This window comes from Poecilia mexicana, unplaced genomic scaffold (assembly GCF_051168715.1).
Source record: "Poecilia mexicana isolate PSO_F unplaced genomic scaffold, ASM5116871v1 scaffold_2, whole genome shotgun sequence".
Taxonomy (NCBI): domain Eukaryota; kingdom Metazoa; phylum Chordata; class Actinopteri; order Cyprinodontiformes; family Poeciliidae; genus Poecilia; species Poecilia mexicana.
Window position 1 is genome coordinate 14,105,031 of NW_028263371.1, and position 23,319 is coordinate 14,128,349.

Below are 23,319 nucleotides of genomic sequence, written 5' to 3' on the forward strand. Positions count from 1 at the left end.
TAACCCATCAATTTCTGACGTATCTTTATAAAATAAATTGTACAGTTTGTTTGCATGAGAGGAAAAAAAATGTTTGGGTGGAAACTTTGGCATATTAAGGCATTAAAAAAGTGACGTTTCATTGACATGTTTTTATTATATTTTAAATATAATTAAAGAAATAACAGCAAAATTCAATTAGATTAAAAATAATTTCACATTATTATTGTTACTAAAAAAATCGTTTAAACTATTTAATTGTAGCTTCCTATTCTATTATTTTCTGCGCTTCATATTCCTGAAAAAAAGGCTAAGCTTCATTCATAAGCAACATTTATTCATCTTCGCAAGCAAATCAGTTCTCTTTGTAATAAACACAGGGAGTCTATGACTCAAAATAAAAATTATTGGTTTAATTTTTTTATGCTGCGTGTGTGTGTGTGTGTGTGTAGGTATGTGTGCGTGCGTGTGTGTGTGTGTGTGTGCGCGTCTCGTCTAAACCAAAGTGGTTCCTTCCTCTCTGCTGCAGCCCTTCAGGGTTAAATTACGGCCCGGCTTCTCCCTCCGCTGGAAATACACAAGCTGCCTCGGCTGCTGGAATAAATTAGGATTAAATTGGTAATCAGCTCATAAATAGCACAGCAATCAGTTTGCGCTGAAGCAGAGTGAATGAGGCGGACACGGCCGTCGCCGTGCGCATTTCACGGCCTGCTCATAATAAGGCCATAAATCCAGAGGAGAGGGGAAGGAAAGACAGAGAGAGAGAGAGAGAGAGAGAGAGAGAGAGAGAGAGAGAGAGAGAGAGAGAGAGAGAAACTTCTTTTTTTTACTCGTTAGGGAGGCCTCGATTTACGAGCTTTAAATGAAAAGAGGGGGAAACGCCGCATTTCAAGCACCGAGCTGTCCGCCTCTGGACTCAGACCGCTGTTTGTTTTAAACCCGGTTTCCCTTTAGTGCAGCAGCTCATCCGTGACGTCCAGTCATTACTATTTACAATCCCGAGCCATAATATGAATTTGTTGCTTTATATTTGATCAGATATTAAAAATTGGGGGGAAACGTAAAAAGCAGAGGCGCCCCGTGAATATATGAGGCCCCAAGCAGAAGAAGAAGGGGGTCTGCCGCCATCTTTCTTTCTTTTTCTTTTCTTTTTTTAATATGTCCTGTTTGCGTTCTGCATTGAGCACAACTTGTTTCACAGTTAATTCAAGAATCAGCTCAAGAGCTGATAATGAATGAAATATGACTGCACCTTATTTTTAGCAACCAGTTATTCAGGCAGAGATTTAATATAATTTTTTTATCTTAATTGTTTCAGTGAACAATAACTTTATTTTTATGTATGTAAAACGGTTTTTGTAACTAAGTGAAAGTTTCAAGTCTGAATCTATCTATCTATCTATCTATCTATCTATCTATCTATCTATCTATCTATCTATCTATCTATCTATCTATCTATCTATCTATCTATCTATCTATCTATCTATCTATCTATCTATCTATCTATCTATCTATCTTGACTTCTCATCAGTTAGGTCATTACATGATTTTATGTTTGCAATAAAAGAAGAAAAAAATACAACCCCCCACGAACATAGAAGTTATAAATAATCATTACAAACTAAAACGTTCCTTTTCACCTAACATGCCTGAAATTTAAATAAGACATTTTGTCAATGTTTTACGTCTTATGAGGTTTTTATTCATTGTATAATCAGTTAGTCGTCCGTTTAAAAATTATTCTACGTACTGTAGTAACAGCAAAGCTTAATTTTTATTTTTTATTTTTTTACAGGGATGCAATGAAAAATAAAATCCTTGAGCGACCCCAATAATTAATCATCCTGCTGGAAGCTCAGACATCCCACCCTTTTCTGACATGTGAACACATCGTACATAAGTGCTGCCACTTCACACTAGCAGCAACACCCTTCGTAGTGGGAGTTGTTACTGAGTATTTCCACAGAGGCATGTTGGCTGCTCACTTAATCTCAGCAGGTAACAGGAAGCTAAACGCATCGCAGCAACCGTCTTCTGTTTTTATCATTTCTAAGAGTCCAGTTCTGTCGTTGGACCTGCCAACGGATTAGGAAATGTTTCTGGTATTTTGTAAAACCTAGAGTTAATGTAGAGATCTACGGTCTGTGGAGGGAAAAGAGTATTATTGATTTTAACTTTACTCCTGTAAAGTTAAAATGCTAATGACAGTAGCTGTGTTACACACATAGAGTTGTGTAGGAATGATTAATCATTTGGTATGGGTCCCCTTTTGGCCCCCAAAAAAGCTGCTGAGAGCCCCAAACAGGACTGGCCTTGGTTGTAAGACTGACTGCTCCTGGAAAGCCTTTAAATGCTTTGAGTTACAGCATTTGTTTACCTTTTGGGATTAAAAAAAATAGTTTTTGGTTTTGCAACCATTTTTATGACAGTTTCTGGTCTCTAGTTTCAAGTTGTCTTCAGGTCAGTGACGTCTTTGTTGCTTTTTGTCCCCAATCAGGAGGATGTTTCCAGCCATGAGGGTAAAAATCGCCGGCCTGGACCCGCACCAGCAGTACTACATTGCGATGGACATTGTGCCAGTAGACAACAAGAGATACAGGTGCCCTCCTCCCTCCTCCTCCTACACACACACACACACACACACACACACCTACACACACACACACACACACGCACACACACACACACACACACACACACACACACCTACACACACACACACACACACACACACACACACACACACACACACACACACACACACACACACACACGACTGAGAGCTGCTGAGCATCATCCAAAACAGCAGCAAGCTCTCAGCGCTAAACCTGTCATTAAATCCGGTCATTGTTATTTACGATGCTTGACATTTCAATTCATAAATCCAGAGTTTTCCTGAGCAGAACAACTGCTTCACCAAACACGGTCTGCCGGGGGAGGGAGGGAGGATTTTATTTCTCCGGGCTTCGCTGTGGATTCCCACGATGGTCCTAATGTTGTCACACTTGCTTTTTGGCTACGACGAAAATGAAAGTGTATGCAAAACGAAAAAAAAAAAGAAGAAGAAGAAAAAAAACAACATCGGAGCTACAGATGCAGCTGATCAGCAGGAAATCAGGTCAGCTTCAGTCTGTTAGTCAGATCAGCCTTTCAGTTTTATTAAACGCACATCTTTTTTCCTGGACGCGTTTCAAAACATCAGTCCTTGGCGAACACTCGCTACCCCTCGTTGTTGTGCACGTCTAATTTAGACTGTCTGTCATGTCGGTTATTCGGAACGTTATTTGCATTAAGCAAAGATAGTGCAAGTTGGTCTTTTTGCCCTCACTCCACTACTGTGATAAAAAGAGAAAAAAGTCACCATGGTCATTTGGACTCTTTAAGAAAAAGAGATAGTATGTGTGTGTGTATGTGTGTGTATGTGTGTGTGTGTTTGTTTGTAATACCTTATGGGGACCATTTTCCTGACACATACCACGTTGTGGGGACCCACTGCTCCTTGTGGGACCAAAGCCTGGTCCCCACAGGGGGAAACGCTGTTTTTGGGTCAGGGGTCAGATGTAGGACTAAGGTGTGAATTCAGTTTTGGTTGGGGTTAGGTATGTGGTGATTAGGGTTAGCGTTAGGCTGTAGAAATGAACAGAAGTCGATGGAAGGTCCCCACAAAATAGCCACGCAAACACATGTGTGTGTGTGTGTTTGTGTTGGAGGATGATGTGTGTGTGATGGATCGCTCTGGATAAGCTATAAGACTGATATCCTGGCTCGCAGCGCCGCTCCCTGAAGTCAGAGCCAGGACGGGAAGATTGAAATGTATTCATCATCATCATCATCATCCCACGGAGAAGAGCGGTAGAGCCAGCAGCAGCTGCCTGCGAACAGCACAACTCCCAACATGTATCACTGCAAAAGTCGGGATTTGGAGGAAAAGAGAGAGTGCAACGAAAGAAAACAGAAGGCCGTTGCTATGGAGCCGAGAGGCAGACATGATCGATTGAATGAAGAGGCTGAGAGAAGTGTGAGGTTCCTTTGAGATGTGGCGGGACGCTGACACAAATGAACCAAACTGATATTTAGAGCCGCTTTCGCATTTCTTGGCATCCGTTGGTCAAAACAAAAACACAAAGCGAATACAGAAAACCTTAACAGCAGTGTTTTACTATTAGGAAAACCAAAATGCAATTTTTGGGAAGAAAAGAAAATGTGAAATATTTTGTTTACTTTAAAACTCAACTATTTGAACAGCTAACAATTCCTACAAGCAACCAAAGCAGTTCTTATTGACTTCAATTAACTTTGATTAGTAATCGAAGACCTTCTGTTTCCCTGATCTATAATACGATGTAACCTGGAGCTCCATTTCTAGTAGTCAGTCTTCAAAAAGGGGAAAGACGAGAATACACACTGTTCAAAAAGAAGCCAGTCTTGAAATGTCAGGAAGCCTAACCCTAACCTGATCAAATAAATTGCTTTTATTTGATCAGATCTACATTCAGTGAAATAATCGAAAGGGTTGAAATCAACTGGAACTGTGAAAAAACAAGGCTGAAATGAACCCATGTTTATCTCTGTTATGCATGAGAAGAAATTAGATTTTCAATCCACTTTTATGCTGTTATGGTATTTCATAAAAATATGACATATGATCAGAAAAGCAGCAATTACTCCTGCTGCTTCTGAATTTATTACACAAATGCACCGATTGCCATTGTGGTGCATGGACACAAGCACATAACGTACATAAATTATGAAGATCTGGCTTTAAGTGATCAGTGAACCATGTTGTTAGCTTAGCTCTGCAGTCGGTTACCATAGAAACATGCTCCTCGCAGCTTTTAGTTTTAAAACATAGAGGAGTTCCTGTAGTTTCCGTTTTACTCAAGATTAAATATTACAAAAAAAGCTTGATTGGTCTGATGGAAGAAGCGTGGCGGCCTTCTTTCAGCCAGCTGGTCAACAGTATGCAGCAATAGCCACACATGAATTAACTCCAGGACTATCTCTTGCATCTTATTTTCAAACCATAGGAATGGCATGATGGAAAATGTAAGTGGTTTTAAATGAATAAATTGTAAAATCTCCGTATATTTTTACACTGCTGTCTGGCTTCCATTGACTGTATGATTGCACAATTTGAAAATAAATTAGCATAATGGAAACATTGCAATTTTGAAAAATCCCTTACTTTTCTACAAAAACTCGCAAAGTTGGCGTTTCAAAGTTGATTTGTTTTGCAAAGCTGAAAATATTTTTCACATCACATGAGTCACATGATCAGCAACCTGGACGTCACCACTGGAGTTCCTCAGAGGTGTTACTCTCCTTTTGCAGCAAATATCAGAAAATAAATAAAGCAAAATGTGCAGCATTACGACAGAATTTCCCCTGATTTTGATAAACAGCTGGATGGTGGTACAGTTGGTAGCGCTGCTGTCTTGCAGGAAGAAAGTTCTGGGTTGAAATCCTGACCTGCGTGGATTTCACACGTTCAGGTTCTCTCTGGGTACTCCAGCATCTCTGTAAAAGGCCGATAGGTGTGAGTGTTTGCATGTATGGTTGTGTGTCTCTGTGTTACCCTGTGATGGACTGTTTACCAATTGCTGCTGGCTAGTCTGAAGGAGCTGAGTGGGGGAGTTGCATTGGATGGCTGCGAAAGTTTGGAAACTGCAGCTCAGAGGAGGAGCTTTGTCCCCTAAGGCGGGGCTAAGTCCACCCAGCTGTTTTGAACAGTTGAATGGTTGCCATAGAGATTAAAGGATTTATCAAACATGTGTGAAAGAATCAAGGCAACACGCCAGGTATGTTTTTGATTAGGAAATAACATTATAACACAATGGAAAGCTAAAAAAATAGATTTTACATAATACTGCCCCTTTAAAAATGACAATAAATAAATAAATACAAAAATTTTTGAAGTAATCTGAAGATCTTACCATATAACAGTTTTAAATGTAGAACATGATGGAAAATGCTTTCTAAATTTTAATGACATTTTAAACAGTTCTGTTAACTTTATTTATTAGTCTGTATACAACAGATAAGCTAATTTATTTTAGTTATTTTTTTAGTTAATTTTAACTATGACTACAAACACCACTGGCACGTAGGCCCCCACATATGCAAAAAGTGGACAGGGGTCAAACAACTCTGGGCAAAAGTGAAGAGAATATTTCATCTGTTGAATATTAACATCACTAGGTGAGACTTCCAAGCCAGACTCGGATTTATTTTTGTAGAGTTTTACACTTTTAGATTTTAAAGTTGATTGTTGAAGTTAAGTCCCTCATTAAATCCTACTCACTAGGCTAAAATTTTCATAGTTATATATTTATCTTTGCTACAGTAGAAAGTTGTCAAGTCGAGATCAGAGATCAGATACCAATTCAGAGTTTGATTGATTTATATTTTTCTTTTCACTGAAACAGACAAAATAATAATGATGATAATAATAATAATAATAATAATAATAATAATAATAATAATAATAATAATAATAATAATAAAACTACATTCTTCAGGTTCTTTGATGGGGTTAGTAGATTTAAATCCACCAGAAAAAAATCAAGGAATTACAAGTCTTCAAAAACTTTTAAAGAATCAGACAAAACTTTGTTGTTGTTTTTTTTTTACTAAAAATAACATTAAAGGAAATCCTAGAGGTTGATGTGTTCAGTTTCCAAAATGTTGGGAATTTGTAGCTTTCATGTGTTTAATGAATTGAAAAATTATTATTATTTTTTTTACTGTTTGACCAGGCATTCACCAATCAAGGGAAAACCACTTGAATCTGGTCTCTAACCCATGGATTGATGCATCTCTGCTAACATTCCCATATTTGCTGTGATAACTCAAGGAGCTAAAAGATGTTTAAAACTTCGGCTTGAAATTGAAGAGAAAAAGGGCTTAAAAGAAATTAAAACCCTTAATTTAGCCAGAATCACCTTGAATAGATGATTCTGGAAGAAAAAAAAGCAGATATTAGAAGTCTGCTGAATGTCTGAGATGAAACTTTATTGATGGGATTGAAGCAGGCCAGTTCAAATGTGTTGCTGTGTGAGAGTAGAAGTTATTAAAAGTAACAGGAGACAAAGATCCACCATCTCCTCCCATCTGCAGAGCAGATTTATTTACACCAGACTTATCAAGCAGAAACGAAAACATTCATAAACAAAAGATAAAACACGACCGATTCTTATAATTTCACTGCTGCAATCAGATCATTCGATTTGACCTTAAAAAAAAAAAAGAAAACACAAAGTTTCCACCGGAGCGTTCTGTAGGCGTTCCGCTCTGCAGCGTCTCCCACCAGCAAACCAAGACATCATGGAGGATTTTTAGAGGCCAGGAAGGTCTTGTAAAATTAAATAGGATTTTCTTCCAGGCTGGGGAATTTACCACAGGACTTTGCAAACCCAGCCGGCTTCTGTCACTGGTGTGTCTCACAGTGCCTGGGAGTTTGCCGTCTGGAAATGTGGGGCTTTATTGGGATCGGTCCCGCTTTGCACAGTGCCGCTTGCCCCGCTTCAGCAGCGCCTCACGGTACTGCTCATCAAACGCTTACATTGCAGCGATTGCTTATGCTGAACAACTTGCTTGGGAATGTTTAATGTCATTGATCTTAGTGCCTCAATTCTTGTAGCGCAGCATTTTATAACTAATCTATTTGGTTTGGAAACGCACTTATAGCTCTTCAGGATCTTACTCTGTGATGCTATGCACAACCTCTGGAAAGTCTCTCATCATTACTAAAGATGCTAGCTTAAAGACAATCCAGTTAGGACTGTTTCACCAACATATGAACCGAACCAAGAGTCGATTTAGCAAACCAAGATTCGTTATAGATTTGACCCAACATGCTAAGTTAAGTTTTCAACCTGAAAAGTTGGTTAAAGTGACCAGAGTCTAACATGGAGGCTACCAGAGGGTGAGATACAAGAGATAATCCAAACTACTAACAGATTTGTAACAATTCGATTTCTAAAACAGCAAAAAACTCAAAATTTATACTCAATATATTTCAACAGCTTAATGTTGTCAATGGTGCATTCTGTTTGTGCTTAGACGTTGAGTTTTCCATGTTTCGAACTGACGTTTTCCCGTTGGGAGAGTCTGGAGTCACAGCTGCTAGCTTAGACTTAAACATAGCAGCAAAACCTGCCTGTAAGCTGTAGCGAGAGTTAATTTTTTACTAACTATTCACACAGTTTGTGACTCATTAAACCAGCGGTACAAAACTACTGTGAAACGTCTTTGTGAAAATGTTCTTTAAGTCTTTAACACACAAAAAAATAGAGAATTAACTTGTATTGCTAACGGTAGCTAGCGCTACGACATGTAGCAAATCTCACAGGTTGTTGAATTTGGAAGAGGAATCTGCTTGAATCGGGTTTGACGTTATTTCAAGCAAAATCTTTCAGTTACCATGTTGATAGGAGGGGGGTACTAGCTGGCACTAATTAGCATCGAAAAGCTAATTTTGTTTTTATTAAACAAACCCTTCCTCTTGAGTGCCGTCAGTACAACTCACCGAGATTACTGGCATTATACAGCATTAGTTTACCTTTGTGTTATTTCTTATTTCATCCAGAGGAAGAGGTTCAGTGAAGTTTAACCAGATTGCCATTCAACAACTTTTCTCCAATCCGAAAAAACAAGGTTACAGTTTTGGACTTGGTTTTTCTAAGAGTCTCTATCTTCTGTCCCAACGGCATAAACCCAGTGTTTAGGACGAACTGAGTATTAAATCTGACTCTCATTCTTCACAATTATGAAAATAAATGCACACGCTCACATTAAAGACATATTTACAAATGAAAAACAGCACTGCACTTGTGAGGGCAAACTGAGCTGCAAGTAAACCACTCACCTCTTTAAAACCTTCATTTTTACAAAGCTTTAAAAAAGTACAGAAAAAAAAACTCTTAAAAAAAATCGCAGTAATTTTGCTTTTGTTCCCAAGAATACATGTTTTTCAGAGTTTACCAGAATATTCATACCATCCAAATTATCAACAAAATTAGATTTTAACCCAAACTTCCATCCAGTTTGTGTGAATCTCTTATTTCTGGATATTATTTGTCAGATTACATTTGTGCTACCGGTGCTTTCAGGCCAACATTAAGGCCTCCAGAGGCCTGGCCCGCTCTGAACCCCAAACTGAAGGACCGACCTAAACATGATTCTTGCATTAGTCACGTCAGCGGTGACCAAGAATGCTCTGAGAGCGAGAAGCAAAAGCCGAAACATATCGACGGTTGTTGGTTTTTATTTGTACGGAAATCTGAGAGGACACATTTGCTCTCTCAAAACTTTTTGGCCTTTTTTTTATGAGCCCGAGCCAAACATTCAGCCCAGGATGCTCACTCTGTCAGTGCAGTAACTCAATATACGGGCCGATCTCGCGTATGCCAGCCTAACCGTGTTGCAAACACACGCTTTTAGCAATTACTTCTTGGAGCCACGTGTGTGTGTGTGTGTGTGTGTGCGTGTGTGTGTGTGTGTTTGTGTATGTGGTAATGTAATATAGGGAGAGAATCTGAGCGTGCATTTCAGTTTAGTTTTGTCAGCTGTATGGCTTGGTGTTGGCTGAGAAGTCGTAAAGCTTGCCCTCCTTCCCCCTCCACTTCTCTCATCCCCATCTGTCCAGTAAGAGTGTCACATAAAGTCCAATCTTTATTAATCGTGCCGGTGCCAGATGGCGGATTTATGAAAGATGAAAGCGAGAGGACTAATCAGATTTCCAGTCCCGTTTGGGGAGCTTGAGTTTCCTCGTTCCTTAACACTTTCCCTGCTACGCCGAGCGTAACCCTAAACAGCGCTCCAAACAGGAAATTGCAGGAACGCCTGGCACCCTTTGTTGAGGTTTGTGCATCTGTGAAAGGGGGAGAGAGGGCGTGAAGGTCAGAGGTCACGGAGAAGAGCGTGGCATTGCAGTGACAACGTGACGGCGAAAACTCAGTTTATTTTACTGTCCAGATAGCTGAGTAAATTATTAGTTTTGCATATTTTAACCAAACTAAATTTTAACTACAAAGTGATTTTTTTTCCCCATCTTTCCATTTTACAAACTGTAGATCCCAGGTTTTGATTTCATGGAAAACCTTAAAACTGATTCGAAAACAGGTCACCAGTGGTGATAGTCTCACCGCTATAAACGTCTGTGGTTCCTTTCAGCCGAGAAGCCAACGCTCATTCTTTAGCTCGTCGTTTTCACAGAACAACGCAAGATAACAATGGTACACGGTTTGAATGACAGATAAAGTTGAATCTTATCAATAAACTACTTGCTAAACCGTCTTCAGCTGTAGATTAAGCATCTTAATTTGAGAGAAATCACATTTTTCCCAACAAAATATACATGTATCAGTCATAAATAAGAACTGGAATAAAAAATAAAGCTGAAATTAAATCTGTACTTGTTTGAATGCAAGCTAGCAGCACAGCGCAGCTAAGTGCTGCAGGAAGTTAGAAAAGTAAAACTTTGACATGCTTTACCCACTGGTGGCATCAGATTAGCAAAAAACAAACAAACAACAAAACCAAGGTCTTATTATTTTCTCTTAAATAATCCAAACTAGTGAAGCTTTTTAAACATGTTCTTAACTACTAAGTAAGGAATCTGGTCTGTCTCAGTAAACGTCACCATGTGTTAAAGAGTTCAATTGACTCAGTAACCATGTTGGGAAAAATGAATGCAGTGACTATTCAGTTTTCGGTGTTTTTGTTTATTAGAAACCCTGTGAGCTATTAAATATGCCGATTTTTTTTTAGGTATATCCCACCGTTGTCTGCACGGGGAAGTCTGCTGAAGTTAATTTAATATCCCGCAAGGTTGCTTTTTGACTGCTTTAGAAAAACAGAGCGTCTTCAGTCAGAGGCTTCTTCAAATGGGCTGTAACACAGGCTGCTACAGGAGATCCTTCCAGCTCACAGCTCATCACCGTCTACAAGAACTTTTTGAAGACTTTTGAGTTAATGCGAGCTACAGCAGCATTTCATTTCCCCTTTGGAGTCAATAAAGTATTTTTGAATTTGAATTTTTAAAGATTCATTTATGCACTGCTTAAATGAATGGCATTATGGCAGAAATATGAATGTGACTCAGGATCTCTCTCGTGACCTTTGACTCTTTATGCATTAAGGCGGACATTTTCCTGTACAAAGTTGATCATTATCAAATTTACAATTGAGATAACATTATTTTTAGCATAGTATTTAAAAATTTAACAATTGTTTTTCATGCAGATGTTTATTTACATTGGCTTTAAAAGGAATACACAAAACTTCTTTTTTTTTTTTTTTTACCATATTAACTGTGTTAAAGTCAGTTTTTATGGTTTGTTTCCTTTTAAGAATGTACAGTTGCTGGAATATTTTCTTAGATTAAAACACAAGGCAGATAAAGAACTATTATAGAAGTTGATTCTGACATGGATCATGTAATTAATTTGAACATAATGCAGGTTTATAAACCAAAAGTTTGATCTATTATCAACTTCATCCATTTGCTCTCAGCAAATAGCACAAAAAATAATAAGAAGAAATGAAGTAAAAAAACAAAAACACTGACGTTCTGAGAGAGCCTCTCAGACTCTCTGGGTTGCAGATAAGGCATGTTTTATGCGTAGTTCATGTTTACAATCCATTTATATTTACATTTGTGCAGTTTAAAGTTTACATTGGAACACGTTGAGGGAGAAGTGTAGAAAATTTGCACATCACAAAAACACCGACTGGTCTGACTTTTCTCTGCTGCCATGATGCGTCTTCAGGACTTAACCTGCTCACTCCGTCCATGTCCACGTCCACGTCCACGTCCATATCCATGTCCACGTCCATGTCAGTAATGTTTGCATTGATTTGTTGTTGCAGCGTCTTAACTGATTTTCTGCATAGAGTGCTTTAGAAAAGTATTCAGACCCATAGATTTTCTTCCACATTTTGCTGTATTACTAAACTCAGGGTATTTTAAGGAAACATAAACTCTTAGCCATTATTTTTGGTCTAGTTTCTATAATGCAAATATCTTAGTACACTTGAAATAAGACAAAACTAACTCATAAGTAACCTTTTAGTAAGATATAGGAGCTTGTTTTAAGTCAATACTTTTTGAAAAATGGGAAAAATGTTTTGAGAGAAATAATCTGCCAGTGGAACTAGAACTAACACTTCTTCCTCAGTATTGACTTAAAACAAGCCCATATGTCTTACTGAAAATTTACCTTTCGTTAGTTTTTATATGTTTCAAGTGAAATAAGATATTTGGACTAGAAACTAGACTAAAATTACTTGACAAGATTTCGCTTTTTTGCAACAAACCTAAACAAAGTTTTGATTGTGAAGTAAGAGGAAAATGATGAATTATTTTCAAAATGTAGTACGACTACATGTGTTCTGACTTCACGTTGGATACTTCCTGTAAACCACCATCCGCTACAGGCTTTTTTGGCCGGATAGCTCCATGAACTTTGCTCCTGCAGCGACAGAATTTGTGTCTCATTTGCAAAACCAGCTCAATTCCTGTAAGATTGGATCAATTTTGCACCTTCTATCAAGGTTTTCTTATATGAGTTTCCCAACATTTATCTCCATCCTTCTACCTATCAACTCCAAATTGCTTCCCTGTGTTTCCATGCATCCACTGAGTTTTCCCCCATAGGAACAGTGTGCTCAGTGTCACGCAACACATTCCATGTTGCGATTGTTTTGGTCCCATCTGAGCCGAGCTCTTTGTTCGACATTCTTGCTACAGTACGGACATTTTACGACTTTCTTCCAACGACGACTTTCTTCGTTCCGTCCCCCAATTAAGGTCAGATTTGTGGAGTCAGCAGTCAGTGCAGGTCCTGTCAACAGCTCCACCCAGGGGGATGTGGTGAGAGGGGTCCAGAGAGCCGGGGGTCGTCAAATCCAGGCCTGGAGGTTCGGTGACCTGCAGCTCTCAGATGTGTGCCCGGTTCAACACACCTCAATCAAATGGCTGAACTACCTCCTCACCATGCATTCAAGTTCTCCAGAGTCCGGCTAATGGCCTCATTACTTGACTCAGGTGTGTTGAAAGCGGAGGCACATCTGAAACCTGCAGGACTCTGGCCCTCCAGGTCCGGATTTGAGGGTTCCTGCCATAAAGGCCTGGGCTTTAAATTAGTGGTGGGACTCAGACTTTCTGTTGAGTCAGTTGGACGATCTGTAGTTAATTAATTGAAGTATAAGTCAACAAAATAAGCAAAATTTTCAGTTAGAAGACCTTTTTTTCTGCTAGGTTATTGAACGAACACACATATGAGCTGAACAATAACAATATTTATTGTTTTTAATGTTATTCAGGTTATTCACCAATCAGATTGGAGCAAAGTGCTGTTATACCTATTCATCTTTCAAGTAGTTCAGAAAACTCTAGATCATTCATAGAACATAATTAGAACTGTGGACGCTAACATTAGCATTGGGGACGTCTGTGCTAGTCGCTACATTTTTAGCACTGAGATGCTAGTTTAAGATAAGATAAACCTTTTTTAGTCCCACAGTAGAAAATTTAAGCTGTACAACAAAAACGAGACATTAATAAGAAAGAACAACAGAAATTAATAACATACAAAACAGAACAGTGTACAAAAGAACACCATACAAGCTAAAGCTAAGCTATAAAGATAGTCTTGATTAGCTTTGCTGATAGGCTAACTCCTTTTAGCACAATAGTTTTCTCCAGCGTCCAATAAGATCTTTTTTTTTTTTTTTTAGCAAAAATTAGCCGCCTGTGGGATGAGAGACATCCATTGTTGCTGGCGGATGTCGCTTGTGCGTTGGATTTATGGACATACCAGAAACACTTGAATTTAAAGGTTCCAGTCAGAACCATTTGTATGTTAAATATATATATATATATATATATATATATATATATATATATATATATATATAATTTTTGTTGAAAACTATTTGCCGTTTTCCTTCGACTTCGCGATCATGCGTTACTTTATCTTGCTCTGTCACAGGAAATCCCAATAAAATACATGTACGTTTGTATCGTGACGAAATGTGAAAATGTTTGGAAGACCAGTTCTGATGTGCCTGTGTGGGGTGACAGTGTGACCCTCCCAGACCAGAAATATCTTCTGCTATGTGTGACGTTTGTTTTCTTCTCACACACACATGTGGGTTTTGCTTGTGGCAGAATGTATAATTTTTGCCTCTCTCTTGTGTGTGTGTGTTAAACAGGGTGGTGCAGCCCTTCGAAGGCTATAACAAAAGGCCCAAATGAAAGTCTTGTCCATGTTTCAGGAGTGAGTGATGACTTTGGCAGAGGCTCTGCAGATAAAACACTTTCAACTGAGCTCAGGGCCAGAACTAAAAGCAAACAGCTGTGCTCCTCTCTCTCTCTCTCTTTTCTCGCACTTATTTCCAGCCGTACGCCGCCATTCTTCTTCTCCTTTCCCCTCCCTCTTACTTCTTCTATCCCTCCGTTCGCTTTATTTACCTCTGAGTTTCTCTCTTGACAAGCCGCCAGGTTAGTTGGCCTCGCTCCACTCTACACCGTTATCACTAATGTCTTTGTCCTTTCAGTTCTTCCTTCTTTTGTTATTTTTCTCCACACCAAGGTACTAACTGAACTCCTATGTTTTTGTAAAACGAACACTAACAATAGTTACTTTTTTTATTTTATTTCTCTCGGCTTGTTTTTCTCCTCCCCTCTTCCTGCTGTTTAATGGGTGGAACTCCCCACAGTACCAAAACCTTGTGCACAACATCATCAAATATTATGGCCACGCTTAATTGAAACTACGCAGCCGAGCGTGTGACTGCATGTGGGTTATTTTATGTTGGCCTTGTTGAATATTTTAAGTGGACTGGAGAAACGGCGGACTGGATTTTTTATTTAAAATTTTTTGTGGCAACGCAGCTCGACGTTTAGGGTTTTTTTCTCAGCAGAGAGAAACAAACTCTTTACGCCTTCCAAGGGTTTCAAGAGCAGGCGTCATCAGAACCAGACCGACCGTGAACTGACCTCAGTGCGGTGACGAGGCCAAGGTCAGAGCGCCGATAACTTTACGTCAAATGTTAGCGGAAGCGTCAGAAACAGGCATACGAAAAGGAGACGAAAATAGTTTTGGTAATCGTGATATATTGAAATATTTCAAGGGGGAAAAAATCGGATTTAGCCATCTTTATTTCAAGCCAGACATAAACATAATTACGTGTTTTAGTTGGGTTGTTGTCCAGGCGTTCACGCTGCGGTTCTCTTGTTTTTTTGTTGTTTTTTTTCGTGCAGGTACGTGTACCACAGCTCCAAGTGGATGGTGGCGGGAAACGCGGACTCCCCGGTGCCGCCGCGGGTTTACATCCATCCGGACTCTCTGGCTTCAGGAGACACCTGGATGAGGCAGGTGGTCAGCTTCGACAAGCTCAAGCTCACCAACAACGAGCTGGACGACCAGGGACACGTAAGGAAACGCCTTTCTTCATTTTTTAAAGCCCCCACGTCACCCGGTGCGCAGTGTTGCATCATTCATGCGGTTTGAGTCAATATGGTGCGGCTTCCCCTTTTACAGCCCTAAGAATACATTCATGTTTTGTTGCATCAGCATAATCTAAAAAAAAAAGATGAATAAAAAAATATCTTTATTTGAGAATTTTTATTTTGTTTTTTTATAAAACATGTTAACAATTCATATAGTGTTTAGTTTTTGAATTTTTTTTGTTTTGTGTTATTTCTTTTACTGTAACTTCAACATAATTGAAACATTTTTTAATTTAATTTAATTAATTTATAATTTACTTATTCAAGTTAGTCAAAGTTTCTAGTAAATCCAGACAGCAATTCCATTAAATTCACATTTAAAAATACTTTATTGATCCTGAAGGGAATTTCAGTGTTAATGTGACTCATATTAATTCAAAATTATTCAAAGAGTTGTTGTAGTTAGTGATGGCTGTGGGCAGGAAGGGACTTCTGCAGCAGTCTGTGTTGCGGGCAATTTGAAGACACTCTGTTTTTCAATGGGAGTCTCATTGAGATGCTTGTCTGGGTTGACAGTCATTGTCGTTTTTGATAGTACTATTATTATAACTCAGGATTTCCTTTTTCCTCAATTCTTTTATGCCCTGTTCAAAAAGGGAAACACAAGAGAACAGTTAAGTCAGGTTTATGTGTCTTTAAATAGGTAAAACAAACAAAAGAAAAAAAGAGCTGAAAATGGGTTGGAAGGCTTAAAAATGTCCGGAAATCCATATTTCATTTCATTTCATTACCAAAACACAAATGAGGCGAAACTCACTTTCTGACAACGGTGGCAAATGTTTTGCAGTGCGACTGCACTAAAGGGTTTTTAACTCCTGCAGAATAAAACAGCGGTGAAGCTTAGGCCTAAAATGGTCTGATTCTGGTTTAGTTAAATTAAAATTAACTGTCCTGAAGTGGGGTGGGGAGGGAAGAATGCCACAGCAGAGTTTTCTACATGTTCTGCCTCTCTGTGGCTCCACGGCAGACCACAGCGTCCCGCTTCACCCGACGGACTTTTGCTCTTCAACGTTCAAGCTGTGATTTTCATTTTCGTTCCCTTTTGAGTCTCACATGGTGCCGGAGCTGGGTTAGCCATCCTTGGATGGAAATGTTTCTTTTTTTTTTTGATGCATTTGCATGAAAGGAAACTTGAAAGGGAATATCTTCGTGAACCCGATGCGTTCATGACTCACGCGGCCGTAAGACTTGCTCAAAATCGATTTTCTCTCTTCTGTGCCACACGCCGCCCTCCCACGCTCTTTTCTCTTTTTTGAAGTCCGCGTCTTGTACGGGAAACATATTAGAAGTCTGGAATTTGAACCAGTGTGCTGAATTTAATACATAATATTTATTCCCTTCAAGCAGCACAAGGATTTTGTTATAAAACGGTTCGGGTAAAGGCACATAATGACTGAAGTTGATTTGTACTTCACTCAAGCAGCGACGCAGCTAGAACTCGAAGTCTCACCGCAATACGCCTGATTTACTGCCTCGCTCGCAGGCAGCCAGTTACAAAGGTAGTCAGCTGAAGTGAGTTTCTTAGTGGTTCTTGGCTGCTCCGAATGGATAATGTGGGTTTAAAGGTGCAATATTTAACCGTAATGCACCAAGTAAAATCATCAGCTCTTTGATTTACTGCCCTCCGTGTATCTAATCAGGCAAAGCGACTCAAACGGCTCCGTTACCGAAGACAATCGGGACCCTGTTCGCATTTTGCGCCGACCGGGATCCTCGGTGATCTGGTTGCCAAGAGAACAGCACCAGACGCGGCTGATCAGTGCACATTCACAGGCGGTCCGTCTGCTGCAGCAGGATCCACATCAGGTTCTGGCAGTCAGAACGCAAATGAGTCCTGGACTGGATTAGAGAACTGCATACCGACCCGATGTGACTGCACTCATTCTGTGGAGTTACAGACAGGAGGGTTTCTTCTTCTTCTCCTGAATTAAAAATAAAAGCATTTACCCATCCCTGAGAATAAACTGAAGAAACAAACGGCCCAGTCAAAGTGCAGTTCGCATCTGATTTTATGACTTTCAGGAATTGAAAATATGGGAACTTATCCACATTTTCATTTAAGTTGTCCTCTGTTTGTGTTGTCATCCATGTTATTTGGTGAATCAAAGTAAGAGCGTTTGCACTGATTAGACCTCAGTCACCTACAAGCCCACATTAACTGATCAATATGACTAGAATGTATTGGAATCAATTGCATTGATCTGAGCTGAAATTGGATGGAAATGGTTTGAATATGAACTGGAACTGTTTGTCTTCTGGTTTGTCCTCAGATTAAAAATGCTTTCAATTGTCACTTTATGAATAAACTTTAGGTAAAGGTAATCAAATTGTGCATGCTACGTTTGCTACGTCTGTAATTTATTTTTAAAGACAATTTCTTAAATGATCCTAAATAATATATGTTAAAAAAAGGTTTCTTTTACATATTTGTTGAAACTGTCACCATGTCATGACATGACTGTTAGAAATAGGGCTGAAACGATTCCTCGAATGATTCGAGTACCTCGATTACTAAAATTCCTCGAGGAAAATTTACGTGCCTCGAAGCTTCGTTAATTTATGTTTTATTAGTTAGCGCACCGTGTTCCGGCCGGGACTTCATTTGCGTTGCGCGGAGCTCTCACTTCCGCCTCTGAGTTGTTGACAAAAGCTAAGTCTCAGCGGCATAAAGTCCAATCTTCAAGATTGGCCCGTGGGGATTTTATTGATTGATGATAATGCCCGACTTTTTATCGTTTTTGGGGAACCAATAAGCATCCTTAAAATGACTGGGGGAATGCCTGGAGTACGGCAGCATTTCTCCTCCGGGGCTGCTGGTTGAAAGCGAACGGCGGGAAGAGCGCTGAGGTGAGCGGATAGCCTGAACAGGGCGGGCGGCTGAGTAGCTGATGCTTACCGTGTAAATGTAGCTTTACCGACGAACCGCACAATAAATTTCATATCCCGGTCTGAAGAAACGGGTGGCGGAGCGCATCGTACATGGCTGGTAGATGAGTTTCTGAGTGTGATCAGTGAAGGTGTCGTAAATATCCCGTATTGCTTCCCCCCGTGTTCGTCCCCCGGTCTAACGGTTCGTCAGTCCGCTGGTCTATTTCCTCCCCTCCACCCCATGTTCGTTCATTCGCCCTCTCCTCCCACTCCAGGCGGCATTTCCCGTATTTTCAAACCCAAAGCGTGACAGGTTAGGTGGCAAGGTGAGTTTAATTAATCTATTAAACTCACTGAAGATGAATACATAAACTAAAAGCTGGATTGTAGACATTTTTTATAAGCATATTTGTGAGCCTGCCTCTTTGTTATTAAATTCAATATAATTTCAGATTTTTCTAGAACTTTTCTTCTGGTTAACTTAGAAAGTGAGCTATTATTGTTACAGGTTAGTTTTCTAAACTACAAAAAAGCAACTGTTAGGGATGCTCAAATATGAAAAATTGGACTGATATTGATATCTGATAGTAACACCGGTATTATGCCAGATTTACCAATATTTCATTTTATAATTTTTTTTATCCGATTACTCGATTAATCGTAAGAATAATCGATAGATTACTCGATTACTAAAATATTCGTTTACAACAGCCCTAGTTAGAAATATCAAGCTCCTCTGCCATCTCACAGTTCTACTGTTGCAGAAGAAATGCACCACTCCTGACAAAAACAACCAACCAGAGCCAGGAGGAGGGCCTTAGCGCTGTCAGTCATGCTCATGTATGCGCTGGTAAATGTGCTAGAGGCAGAGAAACAGCTTACAGTTACAGTAAAATCATTTATCCGCATTCATTGGTGGCCATGCTAACTAGCCTAGGCATTCACAATAGGCTACGCCAGCTGCAGCACAGCAGAGCGAGGTGTAAGTGGCACAAACAACCAATCAGAGCCAAGAGGCTCTGATTGGTTGTTTCTGACTGAGCTGTGAACGTCTCCAGTTAACACTGGGAGAAGGCAGAGGAGTGAATTTTTTTCACAGATTATGCGTCTTGTACTATAATGTCACAACATGGTGACAGTTTTAACAAATATGTAAACAAACATATATATATATATATATATATATATATATATATATATATATATATATATATATATATATATATATATATATATTCTAAGTCAACTTAATGAAAAAATAGGTCATGCTTTCAGTTTCACTTTGAGATTCAAGTATCCAGAATCCTGAGGTGAGTGAAGGTGAGTGTCAGATTAAGTCCTAGTTTTGTTAGGTGATTGCCAGGATGTTTGAGTCGACGTGGTGTTTATTTTGTGGTGGGTGTGTGCTATGTACTGCAGCTTATGTCAAAAGTAATCAAAATAATACTCAAAATAATATTAATCTAGTCTGTTCATTCTATGTCTTCTTACATAAATCGAATTATGTTTTTGAGTAATTATGCTTTTAAAATGGAATTACTGAAACAAATTATCGTCAGAGCGTCATGTTACAAACATGCGGTGTGACATTCATTTCAAAATATTTTGCATTACACAACTCTGTTATAAAAATAGTCTCCCTCATGTAAAGCCTGTGGTACATCTGCAGTCTGTGGTTAAACCTTTAAATTTTATCACACAATCCCAAACTACAGGAGACGTTTCTTGACAATTTGCCCGCCAAGACATAAATAATCCCCTTTCTAAAAATGAAAAAAGAAAAAAAAGACTCTGCTTCAGTTGGCATGTCGGATGATTCATGACACTTACTTTATGCTGCCTGTTTCTCATGATACCGACTTTTCAAGGAACCCGCAATACACAAAGAAAAGTCGAACAAGGATCGGTGGGACTTCCCACACAGGGAGCTTCCAAATTCATTTCCTTTAGCCCCTAAACACCCACCGGGAAAAACACAGAGTTTAAACGAAACAGCAGGAGAGGAAAAAAAAAAAAAAAAAAAGACACTTCCAACCAGCGACCATATGTTATTACATATGTCACCGCCGAGCTGATGTGATCATCTGCAGGGCCCCGACGGAGCCGGGACCTTCCCAGAACACATTAAACCGGATGCTGCCATTTTGTTGCAGCGCTGGAAATGTCTCCTCTCGGCGCCGTCCGAACGTCGTGTGTGACTGCAGTTCCCACCGAGACGACGGCTAACATGTAGCCGTAACGTCCATAAACGTGACATCTCTTTGCTGTGTTCCCTTCTGTGGTGTTAGACATGCTACATCTGATTTTGATCAAATGAACCCACCCAAAAAAAGGAACAATGATTGCCAAGTAAACATCAATAGTCTTTGGTGTTCCTATAGAAGTGGATGTAATACCTAAGCCACTCCAGCAGGTGGCTAAGACGCTTACAGAAACGGCATCAAGATTCAAAAGAAGCTAACGCTAAATGTCTATGCTAAAGGTTCTAGCAAAACAATTGTAGCTCAACTTTTGTTTGGTACTGCTGATAATTTCCTCTCAGTAATTCAGCTTACAAAAGAATTTCAATGGAAACAAAGGAAGGGTAATGTGAGACAGGAGGAAATAAATTCAATAAAAATAGCTCCATCTGATTGTTGTGGCTTCTAGCACAGAGCAACAATGAGCATGTGCAAACCAGCATCCATAATATATATATATATATATATATATATATATATATATATATATATATATATATATATATATATATAGTGTATGTATATACACAGAAAGTTTTCAATAAGAAAATAAAGACTATCTAAAGATTTTTACATATTTGTTAAAAATTTCAATATGTCATGACAACCAATCAGACGAGGGACGAGGGTCTTAAAGCTGTCAATCATGCTCATGTATACGGTGCTCCATGTCTTAAAGGCAAAGTGGCTATGCTAACTAGCCTTAGCATTCACAGCAGGCTCTGTGTGAATGCTAATGAGCTCTGGCGGGGTAGTTTAAGATGAAGTGGTAGTTTAAGATGAAGTGGTAGTTTAAGATGAAGGATCTCATGTTTAAAGCAGGAGTTGATGAAAACAATGAAATAGTAAAAAAAAAAAAAGAGCCTTTAATGTGAGAGTCACCAAAGTTTCTGGAGAAGTGCTGAGTCACTGTTTGTCATCTGAACATGGTACTGGACGTAAAGTCTGGCACGGTTTCTAAAATTTCACAAAGATTTTAAAAAGTTTTGTTTTTGTCTAAATAAAAATGAATAATAATCTGCTTGGCAGTGTTGCTGATACTTTGGCTACTTTATATGGTAATAAAATTTAGTGGGGAACCAGAAATTAAGCCTTCATTTCAAAAAATAAACTGTACAAAACATCTTGTTATAATCTAGTCGTACAATAAACCGTAAGGGAAAAAAAAAAAGTTTTGTGCAACGCCGAAGTGGATTAAGTGTGTATAAAATGGCCAGAGGTAAAAATGTCATAAATGTTTATCTACAACTAGAAAAATTAAAATGAGTTCTTACAGTGACAATGGTGCACCAAATAAAAACAACACAGCCTAAACAGGCAGGAGATTTTTGATGTTTAATATTTATTTACAAGAAGAAGACGCAGTCCCTGAACGCACCGCTCGCCCTCTTGGCTGTCTGTCGCTCTCTCTATCGCGTACTTCCTGCCTCTCTGCTGCATGGGAAAATCTAATAAAACTCTGGAGCAGGCAGATCTTTCTGTATTTTTTTCATTTTTCCTTTTGTTGCTTTCGTTTGTTCTTTATGGTTAATGATGCGTTGCATTGTAACATATCTGGGCTGTTGTGTGAGACTGTTTAAAACTGCACAGTAAATATTTCTGAAAGTCCGCTTTGAACATCTGCCCGTCGTGGCCCACCTCCCCTCCCCGCCGCCCCGAAAATCATGTAATTGGCCAGAAAGCGACGCAACTCTCTTTCTGTTCCTCTGCAGTTGTGAAATGCGGGGCATGCTCTGTTCTTTCCTTTCGCGACCGGCCCCCCGCTCTGAGCCGCTGGACTCAAACCGGTTCATCTGCGCGCTGTGATTTATTCATCCGGTCTCCGATCTGTTAAGGTCGTCATTAAGCTGCTTTTGACGCCGGCCTGTGATATGAACACGTGCGATTGTCGATTCAGCCCCTCCTCCCCCGCCGGTGCTCCTCGGAGGCGACTGAAGGGGATTATCTCTGCCGAAAATGAAAACATCTCTTCTTAACTTAATTTAGTTTGAACAACTGTCAGCCTTTTGTCCCCTGGCTGCTCCCTGAGTCATTTGTTTCGAGTTAAGAGGCCGGGTCATCTGCATTTAATTCGTGTCACCTCATTTAATAAACTGCTTTCTAGTTTTGACCTGCTTTTTGTCTTTGAAAATGGCTTTTTCTCCTGGAGAAAAACCGAACGTTGCTAGGAGACAGATGTCTAAAGCTACATAGTGCCGATTCACAACAAATGACGTCTCGAGACACTTTGCAAAAAAACATAACTTCATATATTAAAATTGATCCTAATTTTTGAACAGTACACAACTGATATTAAAAAATCTCTAGATCAGAGCGACATTATGCTTTATTAATTATTTTACATTATATTTATAATTCCTAATTTCACTTTCTGAAACATTTGCAGCTTTTACGTTTGACCAAAGTAGTTAACTTTTCTTTTTCTAGTTTCTTCATCGTTTATTTTACATTGGATGTTGTACTCTTAATTTCACTGACTGAACAAATGAAAGTTGTGGTTTTTTAGATGTCAGCTTGTGAAGCTGCTGGTATATCTAAATGTGCTGCACTGGTGCAGAATTATGAAATACATTTGTAATTCAGTACATTTGTGTCTGTTAAAAACAAACATTTTAAGTCTTTCAGTGATGTTTTCTGTATCGGTATCGGCCGATACTAAACCTCAGATATCGGTATCGGAAGTGAAAAAAAGAGGATCAATACAACTCAAATAAT

General features: G+C 39.2%; 1 protein-coding gene across 1 annotated transcript in view; it reads left to right on the plus strand.

Annotated features, from left to right (window-relative positions):
- tbx15 (T-box transcription factor 15) overlaps positions 1-23,319 on the plus strand; it is a 57,033-nt gene that overhangs the window by 14,192 nt on the left and 19,522 nt on the right. The window contains exons 3-4 of the mRNA XM_014974093.2: positions 2,477-2,578; positions 15,248-15,419. Coding sequence (XP_014829579.1) covers positions 2,477-2,578; positions 15,248-15,419 — 274 coding nt within the window. The remainder of the gene's footprint in view (positions 1-2,476; positions 2,579-15,247; positions 15,420-23,319) is intronic.